We start from the raw sequence: 22561 nt of genomic DNA, 5'->3' as shown, positions 1-22561 counted from the left end.
AATTTTAAAATACTTTATTGCTAAAAAATGCTAACCACCATGTGAGCTTGCAGCAAGTTGTAATTTTTTGCTGCTGAAAGGTCTTGCCTCTATGTTGAAGACTGTTGACTGATCAGGGTGGTGATTGCTGAAGGCTGGATTGGCTGTAAAAATTTCTTAAAATAAGACAACAATAGAGTTTGCCACATTGACTTTCTTTCATGAACAATTTCTCTGGAGCATGTGATCCTATTTGACAGCATTTTTATCCACAATAGAGCTTTTTTCAAAATAGGAGTCAGTCCTCTCAAATCCTCCCTCTACTTTATCAACTAAGCTTATGTCCTATTCTAAATCGTTTGTGCCCATGTCAACGATCTTCACAGCATCTTCACCAAGAGTAGATTCCATCTAAAAAAATCACTTTCTTTGCTCATGCATAAGAAACAACTCATCTATGCAAGTTTGATTACAAGATTGCACCAATTGGTCCCATCTTCAGGCTCCACTTCTAATTCCAGTTCTCTTGCTATTTCCATCACATCTGCAAGTACCTCCTTCACTGAAGTCTCAAAGCCTCAAGGTCATCATCCATGAGGGTTAGAATCAACTTCTTCCAACCTCCTGTTCACGTTGATATTTTGACCTCTTCCCATGAATGTTCTTAATGCATCTAGAATGGTGAATCCTTTCCAGAAAGTTTTCAATTGACTGTTCAGATCCATCAGAGGAATCACTATCCATCACAGCTGTAGCCTTATGGAATATATTTCTTAAATAAGAAGAATTGAAATTCAAAATGACTCCTTGATCTATGGGCTGCAGAATGGATGTTGTGTTAGCAGTCAATGAAACCAAAATTCATTCCATTGTAGATCTTCATCAGGGCTCCTGGATGACCAGGTCCATTGTCAGAGAAGTACTATTTTGAAGGGAATCTTCTTCTCTGAGCAGCAAGTCTCAAAAGTAAGTTCAAAATATGCAGTAAACCTTTTTGTAAACAGACATGCTGCCATCCAGGCTTTCTCATTCCATTTATATGGCACAGGGAGATTAGCATAATTTAGCATAATTCTTAAGGATCTGAGAGTTTTTGGAATGGTCAGTGAGCATTGGCTTCAATTTAAAGTTACCAGCTGCACTGGCCCCTGCAAAAAGAATCAGCCTGTCCTTTGAAGCTTTGAAACCAGGCATGAACTTTTCCTCCTAGCTATGAAAGTCCTAGATGATATCTTTTTCCCATGTAAGACTGATTTGTCTACAATGAAAATCTGTTGTTTACTGTAGCCTCCTTCATTAATTATTTTAGCGATATCTTCTGGATAACTCGCTATAGCTTCTACATCAGCCCTTGGGGGTTCTTGTACTCTGATGTTATGGAGATGGCTTCTTTCCTTAAGCCTCATGAGCCAGCCTCTGCTAGTTTCAAATTCTTCTTCTGCAGCTTCCTCACCTGTCTCGGCCTTCACAGAACTGAGGAGAGTGAGGGTCTTGCTCTGGATTTGGATTAGGCTTTGGCTTAAGAGAATGTGGTAGCTGGTATGATCTGCTATCCAGACCACTCAAACTCTCTCCATATCAGCATTAAGGTTATTTTGCTTACCTACCATTCATGTGTTCACTGGACTAGCACTTTTGATTTCCTTCAGAACTTTTGCTTTGCATTTACAAGTTGGCTAACTGATGCAAGAGGCCTAGCTTTCACCCTACCCTGGCTTTCAACATGCATTCCTTACAAAGCTTAATCATTTCTAGTTCTTGATTTACAGTGAGAGACACGTGATTCTTCCTTTCACTTGAACACTTAGAGACCACAGTACGGTTATTAACTAGCCTAACTTCAATATCATTGTGTCTCAGGCAAAAGAGGCTCCAAGAGAAGGAGGGAGATGTTGGAATGGTTGGTCAGTGGAGAAGTCAGAACTTACACAGCATTTGTGGATTAAGTTTGCTGTCTCATGTGGGTGCAATTCGTGACACCCCAAAACAATTAGAAGAGTAACATCAAAGGTCACTGATGAAGGATTATTGAAACAAATAAATGATAAATGATAATACCTGATAAATGATAATGAAAAGTTCAAAATATTTTGACAATTACCAAAATGTGACACAGAGACATAAACTCAGCAAATGCTGTTGAAAAAGTGGCACTGATAGTCTTGCTCAACACAGGATTGCCACAAACCTTCAATTTATACACACACACACACACACACACACACAAGTATATATGTACATAAAACACAGCATTTGTAAAATATAGCAAAGCAAAGTGCTGTAAGATGAGGTATACTTGTGTTTGGATAGGTCAGAGGCATCATCTACAAGATCACTTTGGCTCTGATAAAGGCTATCCTGGGACAAGTATGACAAACGAGGCTGTCTGATGCTCCCAAGCTCCTCTCTGTGCTCTCTGGATCAAATTCACGCTCTGTGTGACCCAAGTGTGCTCTTACTATGTGTGAATTCCAAGTACTTGGTTTTCAAAGGCTTATCCTTAAGACTCTGCTCTCAGGCCAGTAACCTGAATGGAATTAAATTATCCTGTGAAATAAATCCACAAGATAAAAATAGCTTTTGAATCTATCCTAATTAAATGTGTCCCCTTCAAAGTCAACCATATCAGTTAGAGCCTGCATATGGGATTCAAGTGGAAGAGTAAATTAAAATAAATTCTCCAAACTGAACTGTAGATGCCAGGAATTTAAATAAAATGTCTTAAGATGTGGGCTGGTACAGCTTCATGGAAATGACATCAGGTCACAGTGTCCACTCTCCATGTTTCCAAACAAATGAAACAAGTAGAATGAGAAGGAGTTATATCTTACACAGGAAAGCAAGTCTGTTGCCTTGCGCCAACAAGTAAAGCCTCAAAGGATTCAAGAAAAAATGTTTTGACATTATTGCCTCTCTCCACTGCTACAGTCTGAATGTTCATGTCCCAGCCTGGGGGCCAACCAAAATTCAGATGGTGAAATCTTAACCTACAGAGGTGATGGTATTAGTAATACGGGGCCTGTAAGAGGCGTTTCGGTCATGAGGGTGGAACCCTCCTGAATGAGGTTAGACACTTTGTAAAAGAGGCTCCAGAGAGTTCCCTAATCCCTCTGCCATGTGAGGACACAGACAAAAGATACCCTTGATGAGACACCACACCTGCTGGCACCTTGACATTAGACTTCTGGCCTCCAGAACCGTGAGAAATAAATTTCTGTAGTTTATATGCAGCCCAAAAGGATGAAGACACACGCTCTACCTCCTTTTCTTGAATTAAAGTTGTCCTATCACCAGAAGGGAAATAAGATGTCCCCTCTTAGCAGTACGCTATGTCTGCAAGTCTCTCCCGAGGAGAGAATGTAGCCCAGTGGCTAAAGACATAATTTGAATTGTGGCTTTACAACTGGTTAACAGTGTGGTTATTAAGCCTTTCTAAGACTCCATCTAAATAACATGAATGAGATTATGGTTATACATCATAGTGCTAGGGGGCTCAGGGGAGAAATGCAGGTAAAGAGCCACCCGTCACAATGGTCCATGTAGCTCTTGTTGCCGTTGTTAATAGCATTCTTTGAATTTACAGCAGAAGTCCCTGTCAAGGAAGGAAGTCAATATTCTTAAAAATAACATGTGAGGAAGGCTCTCTCTAAACAGGGCAGAGATGGGTGGATGGATAAGCCACGGAGAGGACAACAAAAGCAGAGCTCATGGCCCAAAGTCCGTTGCTACCACCAGGAAGACCTCTGAACTCCCTTCAGCATCACAGACTGTATCAGGAACTCCCTAACAATCGTGCCCTGGGCACGATGCTACGGCAGGAACAATTCCATGCTGAAGCTGCCAGAATAGATGGTCTGGTCAAGAAGGCTCAAAGTACAGGTCATCTAAAGCAACCTGTAGCAGCTCCATGGCCAAAGGCTGAGTGGAGGAGATTCCTGGTTACTTTCAAGCAGAAGACTCTCACTGCTCCTGCTCATGCTCAGCTTGGCTCTGAGCTCTGCATCCCCTCCTGTGCCTCACAGCTAGGGCTGAGACAAAGGGTCACATCTAGTTGAGGTTTTAAAGCCTGAGAATTTCCATGTCTTTATTGAGCCTGTTGTATCCTCTTTGCTTTCTCTCTTCTTTCTGGCATCCTCGACCAGCCCTGATGGATTCTTTCCTAGCCTCGCTCCTCCCTCTCCTATTTTGACTCCTAGGATATTTAAGAATATGCAGTTTCCGAAACCTCTCTTACATTTTCATCGTGATGTCAATACTGTTCTGAGCCCACAAAAGAAAGGGCCTTTTGCATTAGCCTTTGCATTAGCAAAGCTATTAAATAGCGAGTTTCAATCAGGAAATGCTTTACTTTGATATTGGTGCTTCTAAGATAAAAATGATTTTTCCCCCAAAGGAAAGCAAAAATTGCATCTCAAGAGAAAGAAAGAGTTTATGTGGTGACTAAGTTACAATGTTATTTAAAGAGAAAACACTGACCACAGGGAGAAAATGAAAAGAACAAATGTTTTCTAAAGGTTGTCTAACACTCACTGTTATATTTCCCACCTTACCTAATCTTGCCCTGAATGAAGTTTCATCTATATCCCTTGCATTCTGAGATCTAACAATGGCAACCAGACTTGAAACCCAAAATATATATTATACTCAAAAAGACTGTGTGCCATGAAATGGAATCAAATAATATTTGGGAGGGGCTACAAATGATAAATATTATCAAGCCGGACACTGTTCATCAATAGTTCACCTCTTAGCTTCTTGACTTGGTGAGCTGTAACCCCAACCAGCTGAGATTCTTCTTATTGTGGTAATTCAGGGCAACAGATAGCCACACTCTAAGTATGGATTCTTAAAATGGAATGGATCACTTCCAATGTGAAAACAGAAAAAAGAGCAACAATGTGTTCAGCACCTTGTAGGGTCTGGCTGTATGAATTCATGAATAGTCTCCATGGAGCCGCTCAAGTCGGTTTTATGAACACCACATGGGGGCAATTCTGGTTTGCTGGCAATGTGTACACTACGTTATTCATTTATTCTAATGGATACTCACACCTTTGTGAAATTGATTCTAAAACGTTTTCAGTCTGTTACTAGGAAAAACGGAAATGGATGAAGCCAGAAGGGCAAGCAGGGGATGAATTCAGGGGAGGGGTTACTGAGACCAAAACTTACCTATAGATGATTCCTTTCTCGTGTAGGAACATGAGCGCTGAAATAATTTCTGCTGCATAGAAACGAGCTCGTGCTTCATCAAATCGACGAGACTTCTGAATGTGAAACATCAAGTCGCCCCCATTCACAAACTCCATCACAAAAAACAGACGATCCTGGATACAAACACAAGAGAAGATCCAGCGTGGTGTAGCCATTAGCCTAGAGTTCTACAAGCAGGTCACCTTGGGCTGTGGCATGGGGAGAAGAAGTTGTCAAGTGGACATTCAGTGGGAAGGAGGTCAGTGCAAGGCATAAGGGTTCTGGGACTAGATCCCTGGGATGGGGGTGGGGTGCGGAGTAACACCTGGATCTCCTTTAAGTAATTCCAGACAGCCCTGATCTATGTATTAAATAAAAAGCAGGAAAGCCTCAGAAGCTTCTGGTTCTAGTTGCAGCTCTGCACTTTAAACACCATGCAACCTCAAGCTTCATTTTTTTGGACGTTCACCATTAGCCAAGTGAGAACGATGGTGCTATCCCTCGCTGAATCAAAGGGGTTTTAGAAAGTGGAGGAGAGCAACATAAATGGAAAGGTACATGCCTTTCCTCTGGCACAGGCAGGGCTAAGCACAGGGTGCAAGGGGCATCTAACAGGTCCTCACACTTGGGCAGGAACACTGGCAGATAAGGGAAAATATTTCAGACAAGTCTGCCAAACAGTGGTCTAAGAACAGCCTCAACATTAGAAATCCCATTCAGCCCAACAGAAAATTCCCAAGTCAGGAGCAGAAACATGCAGACCAGCAGGATGTTGTCTGCACTGGGAAGGAGTTCTCAGCCCCATAGATGGAATGGGTTCTTAAGATTCCCCATTTAAAAAAAAAAAAAAAAAAAAAGGACTCCCCATGCAGTGCACTCAGTACTGAGCGAGTAGGGTGAACAAAGTGCTTTTATTAAGACTTTAATAAAAGAAATGTGAGGTCTCAATGGAAAAGCAATGCTCCAAGACTGACAGTACAAAGTGCTTTGTTTCAGGAACCCCTCAGATCAGTGGATGTCCGCTAACATTTCTGAAGTCCCTCGCTAGCCAGGTGGTGAATGAGGTGCTGGGGATTCAACAGAGAGTAGAAAGGGCATAAAATAGACACAACTTCTACCCATATACTCTGGTGTGGGAGACATGTGTTGCTTTATAAACAACAAGAACAACAAACAAGGCATCATACACACAGGTAAATTTACAAATTCTGGTAAATCCTATGAAGGAAAAGTGGAGGAAGCAGTGACATCTGGCCATATGCTTGGGAGTCAGTGCAGGTCTCTCCAAGCAAGTGACATGCAAGGTAAGGCCTATGGGATCACCTTGCAGGGCCAGTCATCATCCTTTTGGGGTAGGAAGGTGGGAGGTCATTTTGTAAGGAAATTGGTATTTGCCAATTCACAAAGGATATGTACTCAGAACTCATCCATCCTTGTGAGTGGACAATGGCTGTGCCTGTTGTTGCTCTTGCTCCCGAGTCACCATTGGTTTCATCAGGCCTTTCCAATCAGAAAACAGAACTCATGACCTCTCTATTCCTGATTTTAAGTAAAACCTTAATTCGAAGGAAAAAGTCCCCTGGGTTTATGAATCTTCTCTCTGCTAATGAGAAGCATGAATTTAAGAGTAGAGATGGAACAGCAAAATCCTCACACATGAAAACAGAAACCAAACAATAACAAAACAATTCTTCAGGCTGGCCAATACAAGCCAACTGAAAGCTCAACCCAGTAAGCCATCTGACTCAGCTAGTTGCCTTATTTTAGTGTGACTGACAAGCAGAGTGGCAGACTTGGGAAGGACAAGCTCTGATGAACAACAGTGTTCTTTATTTTCTATATGGGAAGGACTGAGTGGAAAGAGTAGGTCAGCAGTGGAGCGGGATGGTGAATATATGACAGAGACATGTCTAAGAGCTGCATCTGCACGGGCAGGTGTCATGTCAATGCTGTGTTCATTTGGAGGAGTGGCCAAGGGGGACCCAAGGAAGACTCAGGTGGTAAAGCCATCAAACCACCTCTCAACGAGTAGGTCAGTCTCACACATTTTTCTTAACCAGCCTGTTTGCCTTTTTTTTTTTTTAAGAGTTTATTTATTCATGAGAGACACAGAGAGAGAGGCAGAGACATAGGCAGAGAGAGATACAGGCTCTATGCAGGAAGCCTGATGTGGGATTCAATCCCAGGACTCCAGGATCACACCCTGAGCCAAAGGCAGATGCTCAACTGCTGAGCCACCCAGGCATCCGTGTTTGACTTCGTCAATGGCTGAGACTGGCAGTCACATGGAATCCAAGAGCTCAAAATACCTGATTATGGGAACTGAGTCAATAGGTAAGTGGCTATTCCTTAGGCTGCTGGAAGTCAGTGTACTTGGCAAGAATTTCTAAGGCAGCAGGCATCAAAAAGATGAGGGTATTTTAAGGGCAATTTCATCCATTTCTAGTTCCCCCCCAAATCATTTTCATGTCTCAAGCCTGAAAAGCCAGAGCAGAGGCTGAATTCCAAATCTAAGGGAGGAAACACTGCTTCATCTCACTCTTTCATCTGTTTCTCAGCCCAGTGCTAGAGGCAGATTCTCAGAAAATGCAGGAGGGTCAGAGGGGCACACCTACCTGTGATGCACAGCAAAGTCAGAAGCCTTAGAACTGGGAAAACAGGGGTTTCTTTTCATTCAGAGTTTTCTTTCTAACCTCCTGTCTGGCACCACCTGGAACAACTCTCATCCCCCAGGCTACACACAACTCATGAAGTAAGCATGAAGGGGAAACAAGCCAGCCAGATATAATGACGATTTAACAAAAAGTAATGGTCCATCCTATCAAAGACCTAAAGTAATATCACAAGGTAGACAAAAAAATGTGTGTTCATCAACTCACCAGAGGCTTTTGCTGAGAGGAGACCCTCTCTTTATATGCCCATCTCTTCACACTATGAATGGCCTTTCTGATGCCTAAAGCAACCAAGCCATTGAGCTTGTTGGAACCACATCCCAAATGAGATGCGATCAGCTCTGGTTTGGGTCCCTGGACTCCATGGGAATAAAGGGTCTGAGTTCTGTATGCAGGCTTGAGAGTACTTAATGAAGCTTTCAGAGATCTTTCATGCTTCCTTTAAGATTTTCAACAAGAAGGAATGTTTACTGGGCACACACCATACCAGGTCCTGGGTAGAGAGCAAGTATTATAAAATGAAGAAGATCCCACACTTGCTCTCAGACAGTTCAGAGAAACGTGGAGCACACCACCCCAAGGTGCTAAGTGCAGTGGAGACGCAAAGATGATGTCATGGGAACAGAGCAGGGGCACCTGAGCAGCCTAAAGCTGGGGTGGGATTTGGAGAAAGCTTCAAAGAGAGCTAATTTCCCAGCCTTGAAGGATAAGGAAGCAAGAGTCAGGCTGGAGTAGGGAGGTGTCAAGGTATATGAATGACTGAACTGTCAGCTGAGGCAGGGCACAAGGGTGGCAAAGGGAGACAGTTCCTAAGTGCCAAAACATCACCGTAACACTGCTGCTTTCATAACCAAGTGCTGATAGAAAAAGCAAAAAGCTAGTTAGGGTGCTACCTTTCACCCCATCCTCAGGCCACCTATAGCTGAGAAGTACAGGGCCATAGTCCTGTTGATATAGGTGTTCACTCACCTATTCATTTCTATCACAACTTTAGGCCCAATGTGTAGCCTAAAACGGGTGGCAGCTATGGTGCTTGGCTTGAAGAAGACTCCAGTGAGGGTTGGAATCTGCCACATATGCTAAAACATTAGCTTCAAAAACAAATGAGCCCAGCTAAATGTGCAGGCTCTGGAATGAATTCCAGCAACCTAAAGGAAACCGTTCATATTTAGCAGACACCCTTTACAAAGCAGAGACATGTATTCGAAATTCTGACGGGAGATTCATGAGACACACACACAGAGAGGCAGAGACATAGGCAGAGAGAGATACAGGCTCTATGCAGGAAGCCTGATGTGGGACTCGATCCCAGGACTCCAGGATCCCGAAGACAACCTCCTGTCTACAACTCCACTCAGTCTGTGTTGTTTAAGAACTAGTCTCCCTGGGGGCGGGGCGGGGGGAACCTGGGCGGCTCAGTGGTTGAGCATCTGCCTTTGGCTCAGTTAGTGATCCCAGGGTTCTGGGATCAAGTCTCACATCAGGCTCCTAGGGAGCCTGCTTCTCCCTCTGCCTGTATTTCTGCCTTGCTCTGTGTGTCTCTAATAAACAAAATCTTAAAAAAAAAAAACAAAAAACAAAAAACAAAAAACCAAGAACTAGTCTTCCTGATTGACAAACACTAAGTGATGCTTCACAAACTCAACTATAGAACAAGTAGAGGAAGCATCTGTTGGGAACCCTGGGTCTAGGGAGGCCCAGCGTCACGGATGAAGATTGCCCATGTGTCACTTCCAGGGCAAGGAAGAGGTTCCAAATCCCACCTGAGGCAGAGACTATGAAGACGACTGTGTTTCAGCCTGTGTAGAAAACCATTCTGGCTTTTCTAAAGTCCAGTTTCCTAGAAACTGAATCTGGATATCTGCACGGGAGGCCTCTGGCTCTTATAAGGGAAATTTTGCCCTGACCTGCATGGTGAGAAACCTAAGGTCCCAGACACTGGTTTAACCTCAGTTCTAAAGCCAAGAGGCCTTTGTCTGCCCTTGCTTCTCCTTTGTCCCCCATTCAACCAACCACAAATGCAAGTCATTCACGCCAGTGAGGGACACCTGGGGGAATAAAAGAAATCCCTTTGTCCCACGCCTCCGTGTGGATTACAGGAGGCCAAGGAGCTGATGCCCTGGTTAATAATAGAATTCCTGTCAGCGCCTTCCTGGCTGCATTAACCCACTGCAGCCTGGGCCAAGTCTGTCCTGGCTATCAGTCCAGGGCTGCTACTTCTCCAGGTCAAAGAGGATAAAAATATCTCCTGAACTGATAGTGATTGTCAGTACAAGGGGTGTGCAAATCCCTAAAGCCTCTCATAAAGACTGTTTTCTGAGAATTAAAACTGATGAGCAAATGCATAAAGAAATGTTTGAGACAGAACACTTAGGTCGATGAAAGTTACACACCAAGATGGTACCTGTGACAAGGCGATGTCGCCTAGGGAGGGTGACTGCAGAGGAACCAAGGATAAGATCCGTCAGGGTCACTGTGGTAGGCACCTTGGGAGGTATCTGTTCAGCTCACTGATCCCTTTCTTAGAGAACTGTCCTGCGTGGTCACATGGGGGAAATGCTGGACATCCTACCAACAGCTAGTGGCCCAGGCTGGCCATTCCCTTCCCAGTCTCTCTCAGAATATTGGAAGGGAGATGGAGAGGTTTTAATTTAGGCTGTGCGGGGTACAGGAACTGAGGAACCGTGAATTAGGAAGCTGGGGCTATCTCTGTGGTGAGATCATGTAAAAGATCTTGGTAAAACAGAGTACTGAATGTACAGCTGGAGAGATGGATAGATGGACAGACAGAAGGATGAGAAAGAAAAGGTGAAACAGAAACATAACGATGAGACAGAGACAAGAGATGAGGGAGCCAAGAAAGAATCTACCTGGGCTCCTCCTGCCTTTCCAGTTTCAGATCCCTGAAGAAATCTGGATGATTTCGGCCCTTGGGTTCCATGAGACACCCCCTGTATCTCTGCATTTTTATTTTCACTTCTCCCTTTTTGCATAACCTTGGGTTAGGTGCTTTCTGTAACTTGTTCCAGGAGAATTTTAACTGAAGCACACACCAATTCTTAAGGGGCGGGAGGTTTACTTACTTATAAATCTGGGGTTACAACACCTGTAACTACAGCGATCATGTGAGGATTAACCCAGAAGCAAAGTGCCTCGTTAAGTGCCAGGCCTAGAAGAGTCTCCACAAACAGAAACTATTGTTATTACTCCATCATGCGAGAGTCTAAAGTTTATTCTATGGGGCCTTGTGCCCAGCGCCCAAGTCCCTGGTGTCGCCAAGACAAAGCACCCTATGGTGGGGAGGGTACATGGCCTCTGGAGCCAGGACACCGGAGATGCAAAGCAGCTCCTGCTGTGTTATTTTCTCTCTCTCTCTCTCTCTCTCTCAATCTTAATGCCCATCTGCAAATCGGGGATAATAAGATGACTGAACTCACAGGTGTGTGAGGATTACATGATTTAAGCTAAGAATTTCTAGCCGTGCCAGAAGCACAGCAAGGATTCAATAAGCATAAGCCAATATTGTCCTCACCATCCCTGCCACCTCCACTCCAGCTTTGGCTACCACAGTTGTCTGCCCCTGGGGCTCTGGCCCCTCCAGCGGAGCTGCAGCATCCTGGGCAGTGAGTTGCCTGCTGCAGATGCAGAGATGGGGCCTTGCTCAGGGGGCTATCAGGCTGACAAGTAGGCAGGAATGAAATGGCAGCCAAAATTGCAGTGTGGGTATGAGACATGAATCTGGAGAGTTCGAAGAGTCAGGAGGATGCCTAGCCCAGCTGCAGGGGTGCAGGGCATTTCCTGATACTGCATGGTCATGGCCTTTAAGGAGAATTTTTCATTCTGGAAGTGACTAGTAAGCAAGAGGTTACAAAACTGGATTTGATAACCAAAACATCAACCAAGGGTTTCGTTTCCAGCAAGTTTTTAAATTTTCTAACATCAGATGATAATATTCTTAATTTTAAGAGCTTTATAATGATAATTGTTATTATTGCAAAGTAGATGGACTGCTAACATATGATAGTGAGACTCTGTAGCAGCTATTCTCCTCTTCCATAAAGTTGATTCACTGTAATCAACAGATTAAAAGGATTTTTCTCTTTGAAGCAAGAATCCCTAGTCCCTAAAAGTAACCAACAGACATAACTCTCAGTTGAAGGTATATCACGGTGAGGATACAGATTACCTTTTGGAAATAATTCAAAGAACAGAAACAACATTTAACATTAATGACTAATTTGGCGATTGCTTTAAGGTGATGTTTAGCCTGGGAGCCACATCTAGACTCACCTACCCAGGTCCTAAGAACTGCTTCAGAATTATTTTAAACGAAGAACCATCAATCCTGTATCCAAAGCTCCAGAGTGCCACTGACTGGCTGTGGGGAAGGAAAAGGAAATCTCCAGTAACAGACACCATTGTGTTGAATTTCTCATAAGTGTTCCCTGCTTTATGATTCTTCTCCAACAAAGTCATCCACGGGGTGAATAGGGAGTTCAGATCAACAGGAAACCATGACTGACGTCAAAGAGGTCACAGTGGAAAAGCACCCTCATGAGGAAATCTGATTGCACCATGCCTGAACTGGAAACAACTTAAATTTAACCACATTAAGAATGATTACAAAGGCTCCTGGGAAGAAACAAAGAGAGGGAACCTAATGGCTTCATTTTTTTCTTTCTTTGCCTTCCCAGAAGATAGCAGATGCTAATCCAATCACTCAGCAACCCCTCTCTCAAGTCCACGGGCATGATACATCCTGAGCTCAGAGACTAGTCTCTGGGAAGGTGAAATAAGTCTTCAATAGAACAAGCCCTCGGGAACCTGCCTTTCAAAGCTGGAGGGACACATAGCTCTTTCCACAGACCAAGTGTTTTCCCAGGGAAACGAGATGCACTGGCCATCTCTTGTAACAAAATGTGATGAGGCTCAAGGACATATATACCAGACTAGTCTGTGTGAGGCAATCTAGCTTGCAGTTCAACATATGGTGAGGCATATGAGCCAGAAGATCCTTAAAGGTTAAATAAGCAGTCAACATATGACTGGAGGTAGAGCCATGTCGGGGCTCAAGTCTTCACCCTTCCTGGCAGAGCCACCTTTGGTCCACGCACATCTCGCCCAGTCTCACTGGGCTAAACTGGCTTTGTGCACTTGATCTTGTTTTCTATGAAGGACCTGAAATCTTTGAAGGCAGAGCCCAGATCTAAATGACATATTTCTAGTGCCACCAAGCTTACTGCCTGAACCTGAGGAACTAATATGGTGGGAGGCCATTTCTGTTTTCTAATATAATTTAAACTAGAACATTAGAAAAGCTAGAACAAGCTGCCAAGATTAGTTCTATCCATTCATTTTATGTGAGTAAAGTGCAAAGAAGTGAAGTGCCTTACCCATAGTTAAAATAGTTTGTGACAAAGTTCAAGAGAAGCAGATCTGCTTGACACACCACTTCGTTTCCCTTTATTTATGAATCTTTGGTTTTTCTCTGCTTTTACAAGTAATTGTGTATTCATAGTTCAAATGTGGTTATAAAGTAAATATATGAAAAACTGAGGAAAAAATAAATAAAATGAAAATAAAACACCTATAATCCTGACACCCAGGGATAGAAGTTCAAATCCAAGGAGAAACAAAACTATCTGTGGCTTCTAGCATCCAAGAAACTGGAGATTTCAGAGCCAAGAAGAAATTTCCAAAGGAGTTTTTAACTAGAAATTATTTACCCTTTATGTCCTACTTATACTTACCACTCTTTATTTTTTAAATATTTTATTTATTTATTCATGAGAGAGAGAGAGGCAGAGACACAGGCAGAGGGAGAAGCAGGCTCTGTGCAGGGAGTCTGACGTGGGACTCGATCCCGGGTCTCCAGGATCACGCCCTGCGCTGAAGGTGGCACTAAATTGCTGAGCCACCCGGGCTGCCCTACTTATCACTCTTTAAAGAGAAAAAGAAAAACTCTTCTTTCTTCACTTATATTACATAGTATTTCCTGATGTACTCTGTCATTAAACTGTGATTTTTTTTTTTTTTTGTAACAGCTACATACTATTCCTAGCGCCATTTCTGTGAGGTCCTACAATTAGCCAGACTCCCAATTAAGTTAGTGGAAATAAGAGGATGTGGTATGAATAGTCTACTTACTATACTATGATAAAGATAATGTTTATTGGCCTTTAAACCTGGAACAGATTACTGCCAACCGGGCATGGTGTTTTAATTCTGAATTAAATATACAAACCAAACTTCTGAATGCAGATTCACAAAGAAGATGTCTTAGGTTATCATTCACTTTTTTAAAAAGGTTTCATCACTTAAAATATGCATAACAGGATTCCTTTAAATCATTATTTCCCAGGGTACAATTCTCAGTGTAAAGATTTTGATTTAAGCACCAAATAGAAGGAGGTCTATTAAAGATATTTATGGATTAACTCTGTATAGGGCTGTAGGATAAAAAGTAAAAGTGCCATTTACTTGTTTAGATGATTATTTTTCATGGCAGAAATTCCTTTTTTTTTTTTTTTTAAATTTATTTATGGTAGTCACACAGAGAGAGAGAGAGAGGCAGAGACACAGGCAGAGGGAGAAGCAGGCTCCGTGCACAGGGAGCCCGACGTGGGATTCGATTCCGGGTCTCCAGGATCGCGCCCTGGGCCAAAGGCAGGCGCTAAACCACTGCGCCACCCAGGGATCCCATGGCAGAAATTCCTAAACTTTGCAACCTCTTACAGAAGGCAATATTTCATCTCTTCCTATGATCTGGAATTAGACATGTCCACCTCACAAGAGGAGATTCTGTGTTATAGTTGTCTAAATGAACATTTTGCCCAGTTAGAGAAGTAGCAAATCTGACCAAGAATAATCTCTGTCTTCCTTGAGGGGACTCCTGCGAATCTGCTGGCCAAGAGTCTGTTCCTTCCTCTGTTGTACAGTACTGCAGTACCTGCTAATTTCCATTTGGAATTTGAGTTTGATTCTTCTGGCACAGCCATGACATGCTCTTCTCTGGCCCTTTAGCTGGGGAAATGAGATGTGTTCAAGCAAATGAACACTGCCCCCTCACCCCACCCCGCCCAGTCCCTTTCCAATCTTTTTGCACTGTGGGCCAAATACTGAGCTCCACTGTCCGTGGAGGAAAAAAGATGCAAACCTTACTACCAAGGTAGAGAGACCGAAGTAAAAAAAGGCATGGTCTAAGAAGATGAGGGCAAAGTAATTACAAAGAGATTAAAAGGCTTAGCCAGGGGAGAGGATATTGTGTTAACCTTGCAGAGAAGCTTCAGTTGGTTAAGTGGAGTTCTGATGGGCCCTTTAAACCCCAAGGACAAGAGACTAAGACAGCAGCACCAACAATCTCATCCCAGATCCAATTACAGCTTCAAGTCCTTTGGTGAATGGACTTCGGCTGGGCACTTGGTTCCTCTACCCATGAAACTTCTGATTCTTCTGACTTTCTGTCACCCTCCTACACCCTTGCTTAGAATTCCTCTCAACTGTCCTCTCCTCTCCATCTATAAACATCTACTGAAATATTTTAAATCACACTTTCTACTATACTCAGAGGACACTGAATCCAATCTCCCACCTGAACCATGTTTCTGAGCAACAAACATCTTACCACTGGGTTTCCTGCAAAGTGAATTCATCATATTCTATTCCCCCCCAGGCTCCCAACTGGCCAGAACTCTGGCCACTCCTCCTTTTCTCTTGCCCTAAAAAGTCTTATTGATTCCACCTCCTTTGTGCTTCCTTGACTCCACTCCCATGATCACTGCCTTGGTCTAACAGGCCACTATTTCAGCATCCTTATCAGGACTGTGACTCCCTGGTCTCCTCTTACTGTAGAGGGCCACCAGAGAGTGCCTCCTAAAATGCACATCTTATGTTGCTCTCTCACTTAAAACCTTTCACCTCCATGATTGAGTCTAAGCTCCTAAGCAAAGGATGTCAGGCCCATTAGGACTTGCTTCTTCACTACTCACATTTCCTCTCCTACAATCCTGCCCCATCAAGTTATTTGGGGTGTCCTGGGCACAGCATTTTAATTCTCTGTGCCTTTGCACCACTATTACCTCTGCCTAGGAAGCCCATTCGCCCTTCCTTTACTCCCCCATGACTGTAGGGCTCATATTCATCCTCAAAACACAGCTCAGACAGCCCCTTCTGTCTCAGAGCCCTTTCAACCTCTGCAAGGGCCAAGTTATGACTTTCTTTTATCACATGATTATAGGTATATATATTGAAGATGATCCCTGGTTGAAAGGAACTAGAGGGCAGGTCCACACTTTGTTTTTCCATCTGTCTTCAGTCCCTGGCACATAATGTGTGATAAGTAAACATCACCTGAACTGAATTAAGATTGCAAGATGGATATATTATTATCATTAAACATAGAAACAGCCAATGTATCTAGTGGCTAGGGTCTACTTTCAATATTTAGAGAGAACTCAGCTCTGAAGATAGCATCTAAGGTTATCTGTGACTTTGAGCTAAAATAGCATTCCCACGTATGGGAAAAAAAAATAGCACGTGTGCTTCCTCCAAAGCACACTTGTATTGCTACTAGCACATTTTTCTATGCTGGTTGAGAAATGTTTCTTAAAGCTTTGATTATCTCTGTTTGTAAAATCCAGTCGTATGCATCACACATGGGATGGGAATCTGACTCACAGATAGGCTGGCAGGGTGGAGACAATTTTCATAAAAAGTACTGATTCAACACCTTGATGGTAAAATAGAAGCATAATCATTAAATGCCAAAACAAGAGAAGCTGCACTATTTCAATCTCTTGCTTTTAAACATAACCCATTGTAAATATATGCTCACTGAGCTAATCTTTGGCTCCCCAGACGCCCCAGGCTCTGATATGTCTGTCTTATCGCAGCAGGCTTCACTGTTCAGAACTGCTGGCAGTGTGCTAACCCTGGCTCACACCCAACAGACGCTGTGTGCTTCCACTGTCTCCTCCCAGCCTGGGGCCTGAGCCTGAGCAAATGCCACAGCGCAGCCACTGATAACTGTTACAAGCCCCAAAACAGGAACTTTGCCAGTCTACAAACTCCAAAAAAAAATAATGCTTATACTTTTACAAGGAAGGCTGGACACACTTTGCTTTGGCCCCTGTAAAAAGTCAAGTGATCTTCTAGTCCGCTTAACTTCTTAGATCTAGGACAGACCACCTGACATTCATACAAGGCAGTGGTTTTCAACCAAGCAGATCCTCCTCCTCTCAGGGGACATTTGGTAACATCTGGAGACATTTTTGTTGTTACAACCAGGGAGGTGCTACTCATAAGTAGTATGTAGAGGCTAGGGATGCTGCTGATGCAACAACACCTAGGACAACCCCTGTAAGAAAGGATTATCCTGCCCCAAATGTTAGTAGTGAGCAAATGACGTTACATTACGCAAATAAGTGATTTTTTTTTTTTAACTGGAAAGGTTGAAAATTCACAAGGCATTCCACTGTTAAAACTATTGGGCCTGTTGGCAAAGGTCAAAGTAGTAAGGATAAAGTTCTGAGCCAGGTGGAAGGGACCTTCCTGCTTTCAGATCTGTTCTGAAGCCCAAGTGCAAAGGGACAAATCCAGTTAAAGGGCAGTCCCTCGATTCCCTCAGGCTTCCAGAAGGGAAACTTCAACCCGTCCCTAGGTCAGCTCTGCCATATCTGGTTCCTGACTTTGTTGGTTACATCTGATGTATCTTGGACTGCCGTTCCCCCACTGGTAGACAGACACCTGGTTTAGAAGGTCTAGGCTTGTTGTGGACACAGGTCAGTCCCCACTTCACAAGCTGATCGCAGCTCAGGGCTCCCTGGGAGTGAGGAGGTGACGGAAAGCAGATGAAGGAGCTTCCCAGGGTCCACTGCCCAGGAAAGGAACATGTATGGGGCAGGGAGAGGGGAGTGGACTGGACTGCTGGACTGCTTGCTGGACTGACTTTCTTCCTTTGTTTTGGTTGGGAATTATCTATTACATCATTTTAATATTTAAAATCTCATACACTATAAGAATGGAATTAAGAAACTCTGGGAAAAGTTCCAAGGCTCCCTTCATAACAGCTAAGCAATAAATCATTATAGGCCATCCTAAAGAAGTGGGCAGGAGTGAGCTCGAGATACAGCAGGCTCTTTTGCAGTCCAAATAAACTACAAGTTGGATCCTCCAACAGAAAGGAAACAGGAACTCCCTGGGTGGCCTGAAGGGAAGACAAGGGCATGCCAAAGCCCTCCAGCAGAGAGGGGAGGGTCTGCTGGTGAGACCCAGCCTAGGTATCAGCTGACAACAGAAGGGAGGAAGAGGAGCCTCGCACAAGAGCAGAGTCAGTGTTGATGGCATAGCGGGTTAATGTGGGGAAGCATGGTATCTCAGCAGCCCCGTGCAGGGGCTGTCAGTGAAGAGACCAGAGTTTAACCAGCGGGATGAGGGTGACCGTACAGAGGCAGTGAGCTGTACAGTGGGCTGCTGCCCTTCCTACCGTGCTTCTGGCCCAGTTGTGCTTCAGGCTCCCTGGCCAAGCAGAGGCAGTGGCAACACCCTGAGCCACCCTTTCCCCCAGTCATCTTCACCAGGTCTCAAATTCACTGCACCCAAGTAAAAACAGGGTGTGCTTCAAATGCAAATGTAGCTTCAAGACAAGTACCCTATCTTGCTGCCGAAAATGATGCTGCAATCAACATAGATGGTGTCTAAATCTTGAGTTCGTGTTTTTCTTTTCTTTGGGTAAATGCCCAATAGCAGACTTGTTGGATCATATGCCATTCCTATTTTTAATTTTTTGAGGAACCCCCATAATTTTTTCCACAGTGGCTGCACTAGTTTGCATTCCTGCCAACAGTGGCAGCTACACTTGTAGTGAACATAGCATAATAAATAAACTTGTTGAATCATTATGTTGTACACCTGAAACTGATGAAACTAGTTGTGTGCCAACAAAACTCAAAAAGAAAGAAAGAAAGAAAGAAAGAAAGAAGAAAGAAAGAAAGAAAGAAAGAAAGAAAGAAAGAAAGAAAGAAAGAAAGAAGAAAAAGAAAAGAGAGAGAGAAAAAAAAAAGACATGTCCCCTAGATGCTTTCCAAAGTACATGGCTACTCTGAGCCTATCCTATATAGAAACCCCAGAACTGCTTCTGTGACCAACCCACCAAGGAGGGATTCTTGCTGATTTGGCATTACAAACAGCCTGTTCAGGCCCACGGACTGTGCAGGAGAACACCAGCTCCACAAGGCAGGGATTGTTGCATGTTTTGTTCACTGCTGCATCTTCGGGGCTTATGGCAGAGCCTGAAACCTCGAACGCACTCAGGTACACCTCACCTTCAGTGGCAGCTCTGTATACTCCAGATGGGCTAAAACTATAGTGACAGATGAGGCTGATCAGTCATAAGAGGCCCCGGGTAGGTGGTTCTTGGGCTGAGCAAAGATGGACACAGCTGGGCACTTACCAGTGATAAGATAATTACAGGGAACTTGAGTGTTTCAGAACTAAAATCTATTACCGTCTATGGTTTGCACCCAGAGCAGTTGGTCAGGTTTTTACACTGCACAATTCTGTCATCAGGGTGGGGTGTATCTACTCTCAGGTGGGGCTTTAGGCCCCGGCCTGACTCTCCAGTCAGTCCTGGCAAGAGTCAATTTGACTTCCCAGGGAAACACCTGCAGGATGCCCCCTGGTATTGCTTAAAGCTCAGACACTCATTTGCTAGCCTTGTAGCCATTCTGGTTACATTTCTGAGGGAAGACTAGCACATCCCCACCCCCCTCCCCAGAGCTCAGTGTCCTTGTTGAACTACCTTTCCTCTTGTAGTAGAAGGACAATGTTTATGCCACACTCTTTGTCATACCCCACTACTCCATGTGTATTCATCCTCTCTTCCCCACCAGACTAATGATTAAAAGGACTTGCTAGCACTCAGTGTGATCACCAACTAATAGATTTTTCACTGCACTATTTGGCAAAAGGACCATTGCCTTCTCCATGGAGCCAACTCAGGCACTTGCAGCCCACAGCTCCAACACAGGGCCTTGTTGAGGTCTAAGTGCCTATATAGTCTGGCAGGTTCCCAGTCCCAGTCAGGGAAAACCATAGCAAAGCACTTGCCACCCCAAAGCTTCAACAGTCATTGGGAGGCACAGAGCCAATTCTGACCAAGGCAAGTCTTGGAAATATAAAGGAAAGGACACATGATCCATGAACCATTTAGCAAACATGGAGGTGGCAGGTCTACATGATCTCCAGATCACCAATGTTGATGATGGCCAGCAACAAGGCCACTTACAACTAAACAACCTCAGATCGAAAAACATGCCAACTCTTTCACCCCCCACCCCGCCCCATCACACTAAGTCTCCTGGCAGTCTTACCCGAACAGGGAGAGCCAAAGGAACAGCATGAACTCCAGCTTCTCCTATTTCCCATTCATTTACGAGGCCCTGATTAGCCACAGAAAGCCTAAGAGGACAGAAGCAAAGGTCCCAAATGACCCTCTCCCCCGGAAATCCAGGGCCTGGAGATAGTCTATGTGCATTTTGTCCCCAGATGGAACACTATTAATAAGTTGGGAACATGCCCAACTGGGAAACACCATGTTCTGGCTCATTTTCTATTTAGATCTGAGCCAAAGGCAAACTTTAACAAATGACCCACAAGCAGACCAAATAGTATTTGTGGCAGTCATTGCTCAGGGAAAGGAGGAAACCTAGTTCCAAACAGATAAGAGAAAATATCTTCAGGTGTTTCATAAAAGGCTGAAGAACTATATATTGTGAAAAACTGCCTTTATTCCTGCCTAATGACACTATTCTTGGCTGTACACATTCCAGGGAGAAGACCTTTCTCTGTGAGGTATTTTAAAGCTAATGGCATAGATTATTAAGCTGGATGACCTGTTTAAGAATTCATGGTCTCTTGTTTGCTGTGTGATCAGGGGCAAGTTATTCAACCTCTCTGGACCTCCCAATTTCCAGATCTTTAAAATTAGGATAATAGCAGCTACACCATCCTCGATTGTTTTGGGTATTAAATGAGATAGTTAGTTGCACAGATAACCAAGAAATGCCAACATGCACAGTTGTATAGACAACAGTAATGAATATAAGCACCTAGAATGCACACAAGGGTCTCAACAAATAGTAACTGCCATTCCTCTTCACCCATCCCTTCTACCAAACAGATACCACTCAGGCTCTAAGAATGACCAGCTCTCTAAAGGCATTAACAGAGGCCTCTTCAGAACCCTTGTCTTTTCTAGCTTTTTTGTGCGTTCCCCTCTCCTCCCCTAGCCACTGTCACTGGGTCTCTTCCCCTAGCCCAGAATGTCACTGTAACTCAGGGTACCACGGGTAATGCCGCTCCAGGGGCCCAGTGTGCCTTCTCTTCTCCTAGGCCAGTCTCTGGCAGCAGCTCAGCAGATGAACAGGCTGGCGACTGCTGCCAAATACCCACTAAACACTCAGGAAAGGGAAAGAGAGCTGGAGGGACTAGACTGCATCAGGGCTGTGAGGGGGCTATAGGGAGCTGTGGGGGGCTGTGGGGAGCCATGGGGGGCTGTGGGAGGCTGTGGAGGGCTGCAGGGGGCCATAGGGGGCTGTGAGGGGCTGTGCAGGGCTATGGGGGGCCATAGGGGGCTGTGGAGGGCTGTGGGGGGGCATAGGGGGCTGTGGAGGGCTGCGGGGGGCCATGGGGGGCTGTGCAGGGCTATAGGGGGCTGCAGAGGGCTATGGGAAGCCATGGGGGGGGCCGCAGGGGGCTGTGGAGGGTTATGTGGGGCTGTGGGGGGCCATAGACAGCTGTACAGGGCTGTGGAGGGTTATGGGGGACTGTGGGGAGCCACAGGGGACCATAGGGGGCTGTAGGAGGGCTTGCGGGGCTGTGGAGGGCTGTAGGTGGTGGTGGAAGGCTGTGGGGGGGGGTGGAGGGCTGTGGGGGGTGGTGCAGGGCTGCACGGGGCTATGGAGTGCAGTGGAGGGGCTTTGGGGAGCTCTGGGGGGCTTTAGGGGACTATGAGAGGCCATGTGAGGCTGTGGGGTGTTATGGGAGTGCCGCATAGCAGGCTGTAAGCCTCCTACCCACCATGCATGTGAAGCTAAGTGTAGGGTCACTCTCTGGACCAATAGGTCCATGACAGAAAAACAGATTCAGGTGGAGGGGCTTATATGGGAAAAAAAAAAAAAAAGTCAAATGCAAGGATCTTCCTAAAAACAGGGGCCTATGAGTTAAGCCAGAAGTAGAACTTAGGGTTCTGACACCGAAGGTGGTAGTGCTGTCAGTCAGCTGCCCGATATAATTCAGTAAGATTCATTACGGAGCCATATGACCTGCTATCTCATCTGTCTGTCTTTCTGTCTCTCATGCACGTGCTCTCGTATGTACACACACACACACACACACACACACACACACACACACACACTCCTTTGCTGATATCTCATACAGCAGCAATGGAGAAAATACAGAGAGTAATATTCCCGCGGACTCATGTTACCAGGTGATTTTCATCATATGTTTTATGGATGACTTAAGTATACCAGAATCACTGCATAGCAGCTGTCTAAATAGACGGTGTTCAGTATGCAGGATTACCTGGTACCTGCGCCTTGGGAAGTAGGATTTCTGACCACCATTTGAGGAGTGGCTTCCTCTGGAAAGCTATGTCCCTGCCAGAACTCCAGCTGCACTGCTTTGTGGACAACCTGGGTAGGCTGACACCTGGA

General features: G+C 44.6%; 1 protein-coding gene across 1 annotated transcript in view; it reads right to left on the bottom strand.

Annotated features, from left to right (window-relative positions):
- Nucleotides 1-22561, bottom strand: part of PRKCH (protein kinase C eta) — a 233599-nt gene that overhangs the window by 73554 nt on the left and 137484 nt on the right. Inside the window, exon 10 of the mRNA XM_077909543.1 lies at nucleotides 5152-5306. Coding sequence (XP_077765669.1) covers nucleotides 5152-5306 — 155 coding nt within the window. The remainder of the gene's footprint in view (nucleotides 1-5151; nucleotides 5307-22561) is intronic.

Source organism: Canis aureus, chromosome 9, assembly GCF_053574225.1.
Source record: "Canis aureus isolate CA01 chromosome 9, VMU_Caureus_v.1.0, whole genome shotgun sequence".
In the NCBI taxonomy this organism is placed as follows: domain Eukaryota; kingdom Metazoa; phylum Chordata; class Mammalia; order Carnivora; family Canidae; genus Canis; species Canis aureus.
This window is presented reverse-complemented; position numbering and strand designations above follow the sequence as displayed.